The sequence below is a fragment of the Drosophila takahashii genome, chromosome 3L, assembly GCF_030179915.1.
Source record: "Drosophila takahashii strain IR98-3 E-12201 chromosome 3L, DtakHiC1v2, whole genome shotgun sequence".
Taxonomy (NCBI): Eukaryota; Metazoa; Arthropoda; class Insecta; order Diptera; family Drosophilidae; genus Drosophila; species Drosophila takahashii.
The window spans coordinates 14845328-14858618 of NC_091680.1; the positions used below are offsets into that span (position 1 = coordinate 14845328).

The 13291-nt window shown below is 40.5% G+C and overlaps 5 protein-coding genes across 5 annotated transcripts; 4 read left to right on the top strand and 1 right to left on the bottom strand.

The window, feature by feature from the left end:
- The first annotated feature begins 499 nt into the window (after positions 1-499).
- On the top strand, positions 500-6489 carry LOC123003469 (multidrug resistance protein homolog 65). Its single transcript, XM_044396052.2, has 9 exons — positions 500-1178; positions 1734-1979; positions 2033-2204; positions 2767-3651; positions 3745-4583; positions 4646-5206; positions 5264-5645; positions 5704-6060; positions 6130-6489. The coding sequence occupies exons 1-9, from the start codon at positions 868-870 to the stop codon at positions 6328-6330; spliced, it is 3954 nt and encodes a 1317-aa protein (XP_044251987.2). The 5' UTR covers positions 500-867; the 3' UTR covers positions 6331-6489.
- Positions 6490-6650: 161 nt separating this feature from the next.
- LOC108066552 (uncharacterized) lies at positions 6651-7226 on the top strand. Its single transcript, XM_017155117.3, has 3 exons — positions 6651-6810; positions 6871-7038; positions 7095-7226. The coding sequence occupies exons 1-3, from the start codon at positions 6777-6779 to the stop codon at positions 7193-7195; spliced, it is 303 nt and encodes a 100-aa protein (XP_017010606.2). The 5' UTR covers positions 6651-6776; the 3' UTR covers positions 7196-7226.
- Positions 7227-8313: 1087 nt separating this feature from the next.
- LOC108066553 (BG642312) lies at positions 8314-8939 on the top strand. Its single transcript, XM_017155118.3, is given in 3 exon segments — positions 8314-8517; positions 8519-8582; positions 8649-8939. Coding segments are annotated over 3 exon segments (303 nt in total). The 5' UTR covers positions 8314-8448; the 3' UTR covers positions 8819-8939.
- A 78-nt stretch (positions 8940-9017) lies between these two features.
- On the top strand, positions 9018-9622 carry LOC108066518 (uncharacterized). Its single transcript, XM_017155053.3, has 2 exons — positions 9018-9143; positions 9206-9622. The coding sequence occupies exons 1-2, from the start codon at positions 9083-9085 to the stop codon at positions 9484-9486; spliced, it is 342 nt and encodes a 113-aa protein (XP_017010542.2). The 5' UTR covers positions 9018-9082; the 3' UTR covers positions 9487-9622.
- Positions 9623-11308: 1686 nt separating this feature from the next.
- On the bottom strand, positions 11309-11666 carry LOC108066522 (uncharacterized). The gene is made up of 2 exons (XM_017155056.2): positions 11580-11666; positions 11309-11515 (listed from the first exon to the last, which is right to left on the bottom strand). The coding sequence occupies exons 1-2, from the start codon at positions 11611-11613 to the stop codon at positions 11427-11429; spliced, it is 123 nt and encodes a 40-aa protein (XP_017010545.1). The 5' UTR covers positions 11614-11666; the 3' UTR covers positions 11309-11426.
- Positions 11667-13291: the final 1625 nt, after the last annotated feature.

Consider the following 13291-nt stretch of genomic DNA (forward strand, 5'->3'; position numbering starts at 1 on the left):
CCAAAAGGGATACGTTGGGCAACTCTATTTGCTGAATTTATAATTATTAGAGGTATAAGTTGTAAGATCCCACCCACAAAACTTATCTGGCTGATAAGAGAGCAATCTTGGCGGCATGTCTATAACGCCAACCACCCACACGCCAGCTGGTAGTATTCATGGTCAATGACATGCAATCTTGATTTTGCGTATCAGTTAAATGATAACAGATCTCAATTAAACAGGGAAGATCATAAGTTTAACAGTCTGGAATGCAAATTACGTCAAATTTGCGTACTTGGCTGACCTATTTCCGCGATGAAGCGATGGAGCACACCTTGCTGGCTGGGAAGATGGTCAATGATTTTCCACCAGTCATCGTGAGCCTTGAGTAAAATCAATTCAATTGATATTAATAAAAGACCATAAGGGGTTCTCGGGCGATAGACGATAGAGAACTGTCTATTTGAACTTTAATAGAAACCGAATTTGTTGAAAACTGACGCCATAGCCGCCAGACCCGCCAGTCGCTTTCTGCAGTCCCAACGGAACAGACGCGGAACATTTCGCTCCGGCTAGCCAAGGCATCGAAATAAAAAGAAAACCGGGCAACAACGATTTTGTGGAACCGCGGAATGCAAAACAATTAAAGCTAAATACGATCCCAGGCAGATCAGCCTCATCGGCAGTGCATCTGGCGTAGCACTACAATCTCCGGAGAGTCGGAGAGGGAGTTAATTACCCAGAGCCAAGAACCCATTCGAGACCATCTTTGTGCAAGTGAACTGCGGGCGTTTCGATTTTTGGTTTCGCTCGGAGCGCGCTTTCTTAACTATTAATTGACCCCGCCGGTCAATGAGTTTGGTGTATAGGCGATAGTTCGCAGTAATGACGATGACGGAGAGCCGCCAAGATGATGTTCCCGAGGATGAGGCTGCGCCGGAGGAACAGAAGAAGGGCAAGTCCAAGGAGAAGGCCCAGCCAATGATTAGCTACACGCAGCTCTTTCGTTACATTGGTGGATGGGACTATGTCCTGCTCCTGTCCGCCTTCGTGGCGGCACTACTCCAATCCCTGGTCTATCCCATTGCCATTGTGGTCTACAGCGAACTGGTGGCCATGTTCATCGACAGAACTCTCGGCCAGGGAACCAGTTCGGTCACCATCGGTTTGTCCCTCTTTGGAGGCGGAAAGATACTGTAAGTATCAGGTTGTACATAAAACATTTAATTATAATTAAACATTAAACTTTAAGTCTCAAGGTTGTGAACTAGTTAAGTGTTCGTCCTTCTCAACTATAAATTGAAGTCTAATTTATTCCAATTACTCTTCCGCAAGTCAACTTTTCTGAACTTACATAAATCAATTACATGCATTTATTTTAAAAGAATGTATGCTAAGTTCATGACGTTTTTCCTACATGAATGTATTCCATTAGGAAACCTAAATTTAGACTTTGAAAGAAAGTGTTGTTTTGAGAGAGAATGAATCAATTATTCGTTCTCTTTCAAAGCGAACGGACGTCTTTTTTGGCTCCACGGTCCGCAAATTTCTTTATTGTTCCGAGAAAACTAAATAAAACATTTGCGATAAAACAAAGAAGGCTAAAACAATGCCAAATGCTCAAGGACGTCGCTGTAAACAAAGCACTCAAAAAAGTAAAGCGGAAATTTTTGTTTACAACTTAGTTTTACAATAATTCTGTTCTTGAATTGGTTCTCGAGTTTATGAAAATTTTTTACATCTTTTTCCAGCACAAATGCCACCTACGAGGAGAACATGCAGGAGCTGCGCAAGGATAGCGTATCCTTCGGCATACTCATGACCCTGAACACCCTACTGATGCTTTTCTCAGGAGTTTACTATGTGGATGCCTTCAACAGATTGGCTCTGAAACTCACAGTCCGCATTCGCAGGGAATTTTTCAAGGCCACCTTGAGACAGGAGATCGGCTGGCATGACATGGCCAAGGATCAAAACTTTGCCGTTCGCATTACAGAGTGAGTAACTTCAAAGCTATGTGAAGATATTTATTAACCCTATTTCCCCTTAGCAACATGGAGAAAATACGCAGTGGCATAGCCGAGAATCTGGGTCACTACGTGGAAATTATGTGTGAAGTCATAATCAGCTGTGTTCTCTCCTTTATTTACGGCTGGAAATTGGCTCTGGCAATCGTGTTTTATATACCCCTAACATTAGTGGTCAACTCGGCAGTGGCCCATGTAAGTAAAGCAAATGCATTACAATTAAAAATTCTTTTCAAATTTTTACATTTCCGTGATCCGTAGAAAACGTTTTCAAGAACCGAATGTGTTTGCTAACAAGCTTTCAGTGATCTTGATAATTTGTTTCTTGTGTCTGAAAATAGTTTTCCCAAAATAGATGCAGTACTTACCTTAGCCTCAGTGAAAACATATATTTTCGCGAATTTTACGCATGAATGGTTGTGAGAGAGCGATTCTAAACATTTCAAATATACAAACAATTCTATCTTTTCAAAAACTATACAAGATAAAAAGAATGCTTAAAAATATAGATATTTTATTTTATTTAATACTTTGTTCAGTTTATTTTCCCGTAATAGAACTAGAAATGTGTCGGTTTCTTTTTGTTTTTAACTATGGAATATTATTTAATTTTAAAGATTTTTAAAAGTAAGAAAGTCATTTATTTTTTCCACAGGGTATTACTAATAAAATATTTGTTTCTTAAAAATTAAGAACAGCGTGTTATTTTTAAACAAAATCTTTTAAGATTCTGATATTTTCACCATTTATTTTACAGTACCAAGGTAAACTCACGGGTCAGGAGCAAAGTTCTTATGTGCGGGCCAGTTCTGTAGTTGAAGAAGTAATCGGAGCCATCCGGACTGTGGTGGCGTTTGGAGGAGAACGAACAGAGTCCGTGCGTTATGATACCCTCCTAAAACCCGCTCTTAGAGCTGGAAAATGGAAAGGAGCCTTCTCGGGACTAAGCGACACGGTAATGAAGGCCATGTTGTTTATCACTGGAGCGGGTTCCTTTTGGTACGGAGCCAATTTGATCCTCTTCTACCGGGATCCAAGTATTCCCATCGACGAACGGGAATACACACCGGCGGTTGTGATGATTGTGATTTCGGGCATCATCGTAAGTGCCAATCAAATATCCCGTACCTCTCCATTTCTCGAGACTTTCGCCATGGCTCGCGGATCGGCAGCGGCAATTTTGGAGGTAATCGATCGGACTTCCCTGATTGATCCCCTCTCGAAAGCGGGAAAAATTCTCAATAACGGCCTGAAGGGAACTGTTGAGTTTCGCGATGTTTTCTTTCGTTATCCCGCCCGCGAAGATGTTATTGTGCTGCGAGGTCTTAATGTGATCGTGGAAGAAGGTCAAACGGTGGCCTTGGTGGGTCCTTCTGGCTGCGGCAAATCCACCTGCATACAGCTGTTGCAGCGCTTTTATGATCCAGTTTTCGGACAAGTTTTAGTAGATGGTGAGGATGTGCGGAAGTATAACCTCAACTGGCTGCGTTCCAATATTGCCGTGGTGGGTCAGGAACCGGTGCTCTTCCAAGGAACCATTGGGGAGAATATACGTCATGGAAAACCGGAGGCCACGCAAAAGGAAGTCGAAGAGTCTGCCAAGGCAGCCAATGCTCATGACTTTATCATAGCCTTGCATAAGGTAAGATTTTGAAATTTCAAAAAAAAAATTAAAATAAAAATAAAAAATAAATATTTAAAATAAAATTTAAATAAATATTTTCCTTACTCTTAGGGTTACGATACAGACATCAGCGAGAAGGGAGTGCAACTTTCTGGAGGTCAGCGTCAGCGGATTGCCATCGCCAGAGCTCTGATCCAGCAACCCAAAATTCTGCTTTTGGATGAGGCCACCTCGGCATTGGATTACCATTCCGAGAAGCTGGTACAGGCTGCTCTGGACAAGGCCTGCAAGGGCAGAACCACCTTGGTGGTGTCCCATCGCTTATCGGCCATCAGACACGCTCATCGGATTGTTTACTTTGACAATGGCAAAGCCGTGGAGCAGGGCACCCACGAGGAGCTGATGAAGCTGGAGGGATTCTATCACAAAATGGTCACCGTGCATTCCTACGATGATTCCGCCGAGGAACTTTTAAATGAACTTGAAGAAGTGGCCGAGAGCAAGGAGAGAAAGATGTCCTATGAGGCCGAACAGTTCCAACTGGGCACGCGTAACTCCATCGTGTCGCTGGAGAAGAATGCCGAGTTCCAGATGAAGAACCTGAATGGTCTGGCCAATCCCACACTGAATCAGGAGATAGAGAAACCGGGTCCAACTGGAAATTATCTCCGCACCTTCTTCCGCATTTTGGGTTGGGCACGACCCGAATGGAGTTTCCTCATCATTGGCGCCATTTGTGCGGGTCTCTATGGCGTAACCATGCCGGTGTTTTCCATTATCCTAGCGGAGCTATATGGTTCCTTGGCCAAACCCACGGATGAGGAGGTTCTTGACCAGAGCGCACGTATGGCCATCATCTCCCTGGTGATTGGAATTGCAGCTGGCGTGGTCTGTTTCATCCAGACTTTCTTCTTTAATTTAGCCGGAGTCTGGCTAACCATGCGAATGCGGTGGGTTGTTGGGATATCATTTATAATTTACATTTTTACCTGAAAATCCTCTTACCTTGCAGCTCCAAGACATTCAGTTGCATTATGCACCAGGAGATGGGATGGTTCGATCGCAAGGAGAACAGCATTGGAGCCCTTTCTGCCCGACTTTCTGGAGATGCGGCCAGTGTTCAGGGAGCTATTGGTTTTCCCCTGAGTAACATCATTCAGGCATTCACCAACTTCATCTGCAGTATTTCGATTGCATTTCCCTACTCCTGGGAATTGGCTCTAATCTGCCTGAGCACCTCGCCCTTCATGATAGCCTCGATTGTATTTGAGGCGCGATTTGGGGAGAAATCAGCTCTGAAAGAGAAGGCCGTTCTTGAGGAGACGAGTCGCATAGCCACGGAGACCATTACACAAATTCGAACAGTGGCAGGACTTCGTCGGGAGGAGGAACTCATAAAGATATACGATAAGGAGGTGGAGCGATATCGAGTGCAGATCCTCAGTCGTCTAAAGTGGCGAGGGCTGGTCAACTCCCTGGGTAAATCCCTCATGTTCTTTGGCTATGCGGTGACCTTGACCTATGGTGGACACATGTGTGCCGATGGCAATATCAAATTTGAGACCATTATGAAGTGAGTAAATTTAATAATATGTCCTTTACCAAATATTAACATTTCTTTCTTTTTCAGAATATCCAACACTATGTTGTATGGCCTATTCATTCTGGCTCAATCTCTTGCATTTACACCTGCCTTTAATGCCGCCCTCCTCTCCGCAAACCGCATGTACGAGATCATTGATCGCAAGCCACAGATCCAATCACCCGAATCCTTCGAGATCCAGCAGAATGGCAACGGAGCTGCTTACAAGACGAATGTCGTCCAACAGGGAGTTAGCTATCGGGGTCTCAACTTTTCGTATCCCTCGAGGCCACACATCAAAGTCCTGCAAAACTTTAATCTGGATATAACACAGGGTCAGACGGTGGCCTTAGTGGGTGCCTCGGGATCTGGAAAGTCCACCTGCGTTCAGCTACTGATGCGGTATTACGATCCCGATGATGGAAAGATTGTAAGTCTTGGTGGTAACAAAGCAATACATTTTTATTTTATAATATTTCCTTTTTCAGCTTATCGATCAGGAGAGCATCCACCACGATATGGAGCTGAAGACTCTGCGTCGTCGGTTGGGAATCGTGTCCCAGGAACCTTCGCTCTTCGAAAAGTCCATTGCCGATAATATTGGCTATGGGGACACCACACGGCAAGTGCCAATGCAGCAAATTATTGAGGCTGCCAAAATGGCCAATGCCCATGAGTTCATCATGTCCCTACCCGCTCAATATGATACTGTATTGGGCTCCAAGGGAACACAACTATCCGGCGGACAAAAACAACGGATTGCTATTGCCCGGGCGATGGTAAGGAATCCCAAGATCCTGCTGCTAGATGAAGCCACCTCTGCACTGGATTTCCAAAGTGAAAGAGTGAGTTATATATTTTAATGTTCTATATATTATTTAAAAAATTAAAATTAATTATTTTTAATTTTTTAGGTGGTTCAGCAAGCTCTAGACTCGGCGTGTTCAGGTCGAACGTGCATTGTAATTGCCCATCGCCTGTCCACTATTCAAAATGCCAATGTGATTTGTGTGATTCAAGCCGGAAAGATAATGGAGCAGGGAACTCATGCGCAACTTCTGGCCAAAAATGGCATTTATTCCAAGTTGTATCGCAGCCAGACGAAAGCCTCGTGAAAAGACTTCCATTATATCTACCAGATTGACTAACCTTGGAAGTATGCAGTAAATATTTCTTAGCTGTTAGTTGAGACACAAACCAAACTGTTTTTGGCCATAAGGCAATAAATCGTTAGGGATAGTTGTTAAATAAATAAATATAAAGATAAACAAATATCTCAAAGTGTTTAAAAGAAGGTAAGGGCAACTTTGTTTTTTAAATCAATTCAAGAAATAATAGTTAAGTGGCACTTCTAATTCAATTTGTAGTGCTTGATTTTTGAATGGCCTTATATCTTATCTCTTAATAAGGCTAAATTCGTCACAATGGTTTGTTCTCTATTGTTTAACATTGTGATAAGATAGACTGTAAGCTTTATCTAATTCTCTTTGTGGAAGGCAATATTAATTGGTTGCCGCATTGCGATTTTTCATTTAACCGCGAACGGTTTAAGAACATCACGATGAAGGCAGCAACGATTTTTCTATTATATTTGGGTTAGTAATTCATATAATATTAAATAAATTATTTTATAAAGAGGATTCTTCCGAAAACAGCCTGTATTTATGGAGCAAGTATTCCGCCAAAGCCCTGCCCCTTAGAAAAAAATTGCGGTAAAGTGGATGAGTCAAGTGCTGTTTGCGGATTAGATGAGGAGGTGGGTTGTATTCGAAAATATCCCTCCAAGTGCCATATGGATATAGCAGCCTGTCATGAAGGAAAAAGTTAGTAAATCTATTTTGATTCAAGTGCGCATTGAAGTTAATTAATTTAATTTTAGATTTCACCGACTATAGCGAGGTATATTGCTCAATGGAACCCTATTTCTGCGAAAAGTCATACGAACGCTGGACCATTCTCTTTGGTCATGAGGATGAATGAAAGAACTTATAATATATGGGCGACAAGTGCTTTCAGTGTAGTTTGAAAATATATATTTATATCCAAAAGTGATATCCGCTTAACAAATTATTTCCACATAATTGGTAATGACATGGTTTAATTTTGTTATACAAAAATACAACTTAGAAATAAATTAAAAGAAATAGGCACTTAGTTGGACATGAGGCTTTTGTTTATAGTGTTCTTCAGCTTAAGTAAGTTTAATTAAAATGAAGTAACAAAATATCAAAGTTTTATTTTTAAGTTTACTATCTGATAGCCAGCGGAGCACCAAAGTCAAAATGCCCTTCGGTGACAATTTGTGGAAATGTAAGCGAATCGCAAGCCGTTTGTTGTTTGGATGAAAATGAAAGTTGTATAAAAAAATTCAAGTCAAGCTGTCACCTGGCAGTGGCCGCCTGCCACGATCCTAAATTACGTAAGTATAAATTAATGTGTAAACTAATTTTAAAACATTTAAAATTGTTCCATTGGAAAAATATAAGATTAAGATATTTCCAGCTAAAAGTATCCACATTCTATAAACACTTTTTTAATAGCATCAAAAATATTAAATGCAGATTTTTCCGATCGTGAACGAAAAATTACACTTATATTTCCCATGTTATCTTCAACGATTTTTGTTCTTTTTGTAAAAAGTACAAATATAAATCACTAGCTCCGAGCTCCAAATAAGTCTGTTACCAAGCTGTTCTCGTCTTATAATACCCCATTGAACTAATAATAATAAAGGGGAACCCTTTCGACTTACAGAATTCAGCGACTACAGCAACGAGTATTGCGGCATGGAAGGTTGGCTGTGCGACCAGCCGCCCTACGAACGCTGGACGCTCTTCTTTGGCTCTTCTTTGGAGGATGAGTGAGTGACGACTTGGATGATCGACGACGACGACAAATGTGTAAATTAATTAGGTAGCATTTCAATAAATAATCAATCAACGATAAATAAGCAACGGGCCGTTCACGTGCCAGACGAAGACGACGACTAACGACTACGTCAAAGACCGGTAGGAGGCAACCGATAGCCACCAGCGTTTTTTCCCACTCACTGAGACAGAACGACGCCTCGAGCCTTTTATACGATCTTTTTTTGGCGCTTTTTTTTCTTTGCGCTTTTTGTGTTATTTTTGGGTCTTCGACGGCGGGTGCTTTGCATAATCTCCAGCTGCGGCGCCACAGCCCATTGGCCTCCTCCTCCAGCGCCAATCAGCGGAGAGCTCCCGACCGGCTCCATGTGCATATATAAAAAGTGGACCCATCCGAAACTCGGTTGTCAGTTAATGCCCATCAATCGAATCCATTCCAGGCACAGCCATGAGCAGCTCGTCGCTAAAGTTCTATCTGATATGTCTGCTCGTTATCTGCGGTTAGTGTTACATAAAAATTAATATATATTCTGGGAATATATAACTAAATCAAAAACATTTTGCAGTGATCGGATGGAGTGCAGGAATTCCCAGTTCGGAACTTTCGAGGCAGGAACTCGAGGAGCGCTATCGACAAACACCGCCGGTTCCGGATGAACGAGATGCCGATGCCGAAGTGGATAGTGCCTACGATCGGTTTACACCAAGACCTCGAAGTCCGGATATGAAGGGCTAGACGAGAGACCCGACTGCAATCGATTTGTGTTCTATTTGCAGTGGCACTTTCAGGGTTATGGCTATATAGTTCTAAGCTTAGGCAAAAATGTACAAGCGTAAAATAAAGCAATTACTTTGGTGAAACGTGCGCATTGTTACTTTCCATTCCATCACGTAGAATGCCATGACATCCGCCGTCGGGGCGGCGTCTATAAATCCGAACTCTCTGGCATTCGATTCAGTCAGTTATCAATCTGTTTTGCTGGCCAAAAGTACACTCAAAATGACCTCAGAAAGCAAGATGGTTCTGCTCTTCCTTATCGGCTGTCTGATCATGCAGACGAGTAAGTCAATGAATCACCTCTGATATAATACTTGTTATCAACTAACTGGATTTTCTTTCAAGTCAACGCTTTGCCCTTCGATAGATTCGGTCGGGATGAGGATGATGAAAGGAACAACGAGATCAGCGGAGAATGGTTCAGGAAGCCCATCCTCAGGTTTGATAGGCTTTTTGGCAGCGGAGAATCGCCGTCGGAAAGTCGAAAAGAAGTGATCAGACCCAGCAGAAGTAATAAGGGTGAAACCACGGAGAGCTCAAAGCACGCCCACTCTATGATCACCTCGATGCTCGGTTTCGTCAGCAGTGTCATCAACTTTGGCAGATCCTTCGTTCGGGATCAGTAAAATATATCCTAGACTAACGCCACTACCTACAAAGTTTATAAGACAAGTCTCGTGATTCCATATGCCAAATGTTGTAGCTTTATGTTATGTTAAATATCCATGAATAAATATTAAATAAATTAAAAATATATAAAAACTTAAGCCTGCCAAAAGTATTTTTTTTTTAATTCTGCCTTTAATTTAAATATGGATGATATTGTTTTCTTTCTTATTAAAATAAGGATGACACTTTTTTTTTAACTATTTATTTGTATTTTATTTATGTTTTAGTATTAATCACCTTAGATAAAATACCGTTTGAATGATTTTTTCTATAATATTAAATTTAACCGTTATTCAACAATTAAAAGCCCTTTTTACACAGTCTGATTTTTCATATATGTACGATTTTTTAAACATTACAGTTATCACTTCAGGTTCAATACATTTATGCATCACTTTACAACTTAGTAAACGAACAAACAAGACTTTTAAAAAACCAAATTATAAATAATAGGAATTTTTTATAATAAATAAAAAAAAACCGTAAGATATCGGATTTGAATTTACATGAAAACACGTATTCACTTTAAAAATCCTATGAACTTTAATACTTATTTTACACATTTTAAAATTTTAATTATATTTTTAAAATTAATGCACAACATTTAATTTACAGCTTGTATTTGCGTATTTACCACTTATTTTACAAACTCTCTCTTACACAGACTTAATTGGGACACGACTTTTTATCAAAACGTTTTAATAAGAACTAAAACAGGTCTTAGTTTCTCAAATTCGAACAAGATTTACGTCCGAACGATTATGTTATAAATTCATATTTTCTGTCTACCTCTATCACGTTTTTATCTCTTTCGCCAGACACGTCTCTTAGCGAATGAAAAAGGTGTGAATATGGGTATAAAGTTAAGAGAGATATTTATAGGAAAATGTTAACGCCAATTAAGACGTCATAAAATCACGCATCTGTTACCAAACCGCTACCAAAGCCAACTTCCACTAGTGACGTCTGCCATCTAGTGGTGGACATTGGACTTGACCCAACTTTGTGTCAATACGCTAAAGGTATTGTCCGGCCAGAACTGAAATTAATCATATTAATGAATGAACAGAGGTGTTGAGCGTAAAAGGAATGACGTCTCTATCGACCAAGCCCTCTAATGATGTCGGGGATTTTTTCGCTACTTAATTCGAGAAATTCGTTTTTTCTTTTTTGCCCCTTCTTAAGACGCTTATGTGTGACGACACGAGAGGCGCGAATTGACAAATGCTAATTATGTGCCTTTTTTCACTTTGTTTTATTTATATATATTTATTTTCTTTTTCTGTGCAAACTTGTTTTGGGCATTGTTTAGCCGGCTTTAATTGTAAATATTGGCGTGTTTGGACAATCAGTCATAACGAGACCTTGCCGGTGATACTTTCAGCGCGCTGGCCGGGATTTCTTTTTTGGTGGGGAAACTCCAAAGCTCAGCATTTTTGAATCTAGCGTGTAATTCTTTAGAACAACGGCTTGGTTCCAAACGAGTGATTAGCCCCCGAAATCAACTTGAAATTGAATGCTGCTTGCCCGTGGATTTCTTTTGACTACACTAAAAATAAAGGTCCCTAATTGGCTCTTAAATAATACAAAAAATGTACTAACTAATAAATTAGTGACATTAATTTGAATTAATTTTTTTGTATACTTAAAATGTGAAATTTGAGCATTAGCAGTGACTTGAAACTTTTTTTTGTGTAGGGTTGCGCAAACCCCTCAAGGTTAGAGTTGCCATTCTACAACAGAGCCCGTTATAAACGCAGTGTTTGTGTGGGTGGAATACGTTTTATTGGATCACATAACAAAAGACTTGAGCAACAAACTTGCTCGACAGGGGCGGAAAAAAAATCTATATATACATTTTTGTGCAGAGTCCATGTGTCTCCTGTTCCTGGGATCTCTAGCTGACCTCCAGCAAATGGTATTTGAACATTTTGTTGAGCGAACTCATGTTCTGGGACAACTCGTTGCAGACGCGCACCACGCAGCCTTCAAAGGAGAGGATAGTGATGAAATAACGGGCCCAACACCTGGCCAAATCACACTCACTAACCCACTAGATACTTGATCACTCGCAGCAGCACCATGGCGATAAAGTCGAGAACTTAAAGAACTGCGTCCATGCACACGCGACGAGACTTAGAACCAAATTGAACGTCAAGCCGCGCATGCAATCGCGAATAAGTGAAAACATTTGGTGAGCGGCAGCTGCTGCTGCGGCGTTGACGACGACGTCGGCAGCGATGGCACAGTGGAGCAAATTGGTTCGCCAAAGGTCGTGCCACCTAGAGGCGGTGAGGTTTTAATGGGCTAATTAGCACATCAAGGCAAATTGAAATATTTGCCAAGCGAACACAAAGCCCGCGACTACCTAAAGATATTCAACGGAGTTTGACCCACTGTGCAAGTCATAGCTTTTAACTCTAATTTTCCCATTTCATAATGATTTACTCTCCACTGTGCGTCAAGAACTTTTTGCTGGTGCTGCAATGCTGTTTATTCTCTTTTTAAGAAATATTTATTTACATTATATTTTTAGCGCGTTGGTGTCAATTAGCCATGATACTTTTTTGTTAATTATCTTTTACCATTTTTTCTTCTGTGGAAGCATTTTTTGTTTACAACGTAATCGCTATATTTTTGAGTTATAATGGTATTCACATAACAGGATTTTTTAAATTTTTTGTAAAATCGTGAATTTTGCAATGGCATTTTTAATTAAACTTTTATTTTAAATATGTCTTTTTTAAAGCTAGCTATAAATGTATCTATCTGAATTTCGTAGTTTGTGACCACTGTGCAGCTGCTGTGTAAAGCTTAATCGAGAACTTCTTGTCGATGTTGCAATCTGCAGATTTTTTCCTCATTTTTTTACAAGCGCATATTTTCATTAATTTTTTCGGCAATGTTCATTTGCGTGCATTGCATAAGGCATAAGGCAAAAGGCGCAGAACCGAGCGATGCGAATTACGTCATCAGAACTCGTTTACATGCAGCCATGAGAAGCTGCTGCGCAGGCGCAGGCAATTGAGGCCAAAAATAAAGAACCGGCCGCTCTGACACTCGCCGCAGTCTTTATCAATGCAATTACTTATGTCATTGCAAGCTCGGTGGCAAAAACGAGTTTCGGTACAACAAATACAGTTAGCCCAAAAATCGAGAAATCAAAATAGCCCCATCGAAAAGTTACTGCAGTTCAAGTCGACGCAAGCAGCGCAGTCGACGCTTTGGTCATGAATTTTGCACAATATTTAGCTGTGATCGTGATTTTCAATAGTTGCTGCTGGTAGCTAGTTTCTGCATTTGGCTCTGTTAATCGGTATAGCAATAAACTTCAAGTTTTCGGCGATCGTGGGCTGAACTAAGTTGCGAGTTGCAATTTATGGCGTGTTGTGCTTTGCCCGATACTTTAGTTTTTATTTCTTTTGGTCAGGCCTCAGCGGATTCGGTTGGAAGCGATCTAAGCTGTTTCTCACCTTCGATTTAGTGGCGTACTTCCATTAAATAACAACTATTTCAATAAATTGTAATACTTCTGGTTCAACGGAAAGTGGCTTCAGCTTAGCGTTAATGGAAAATCATTTAAATAAGTTTGTTTTTAAATGCTCATTACAAGAAGCACGAATGGATGAACATAACTTATTTTATTAAAATCAAAAAGGCCGGGAGGAACAACTAAGCCAGCGAAAGACGATTATAATGTAAGTAATTCAATTGTTCGTGGTTTCTCAATTATTTATTGTCATTGTTGAAAACGACAGTTTA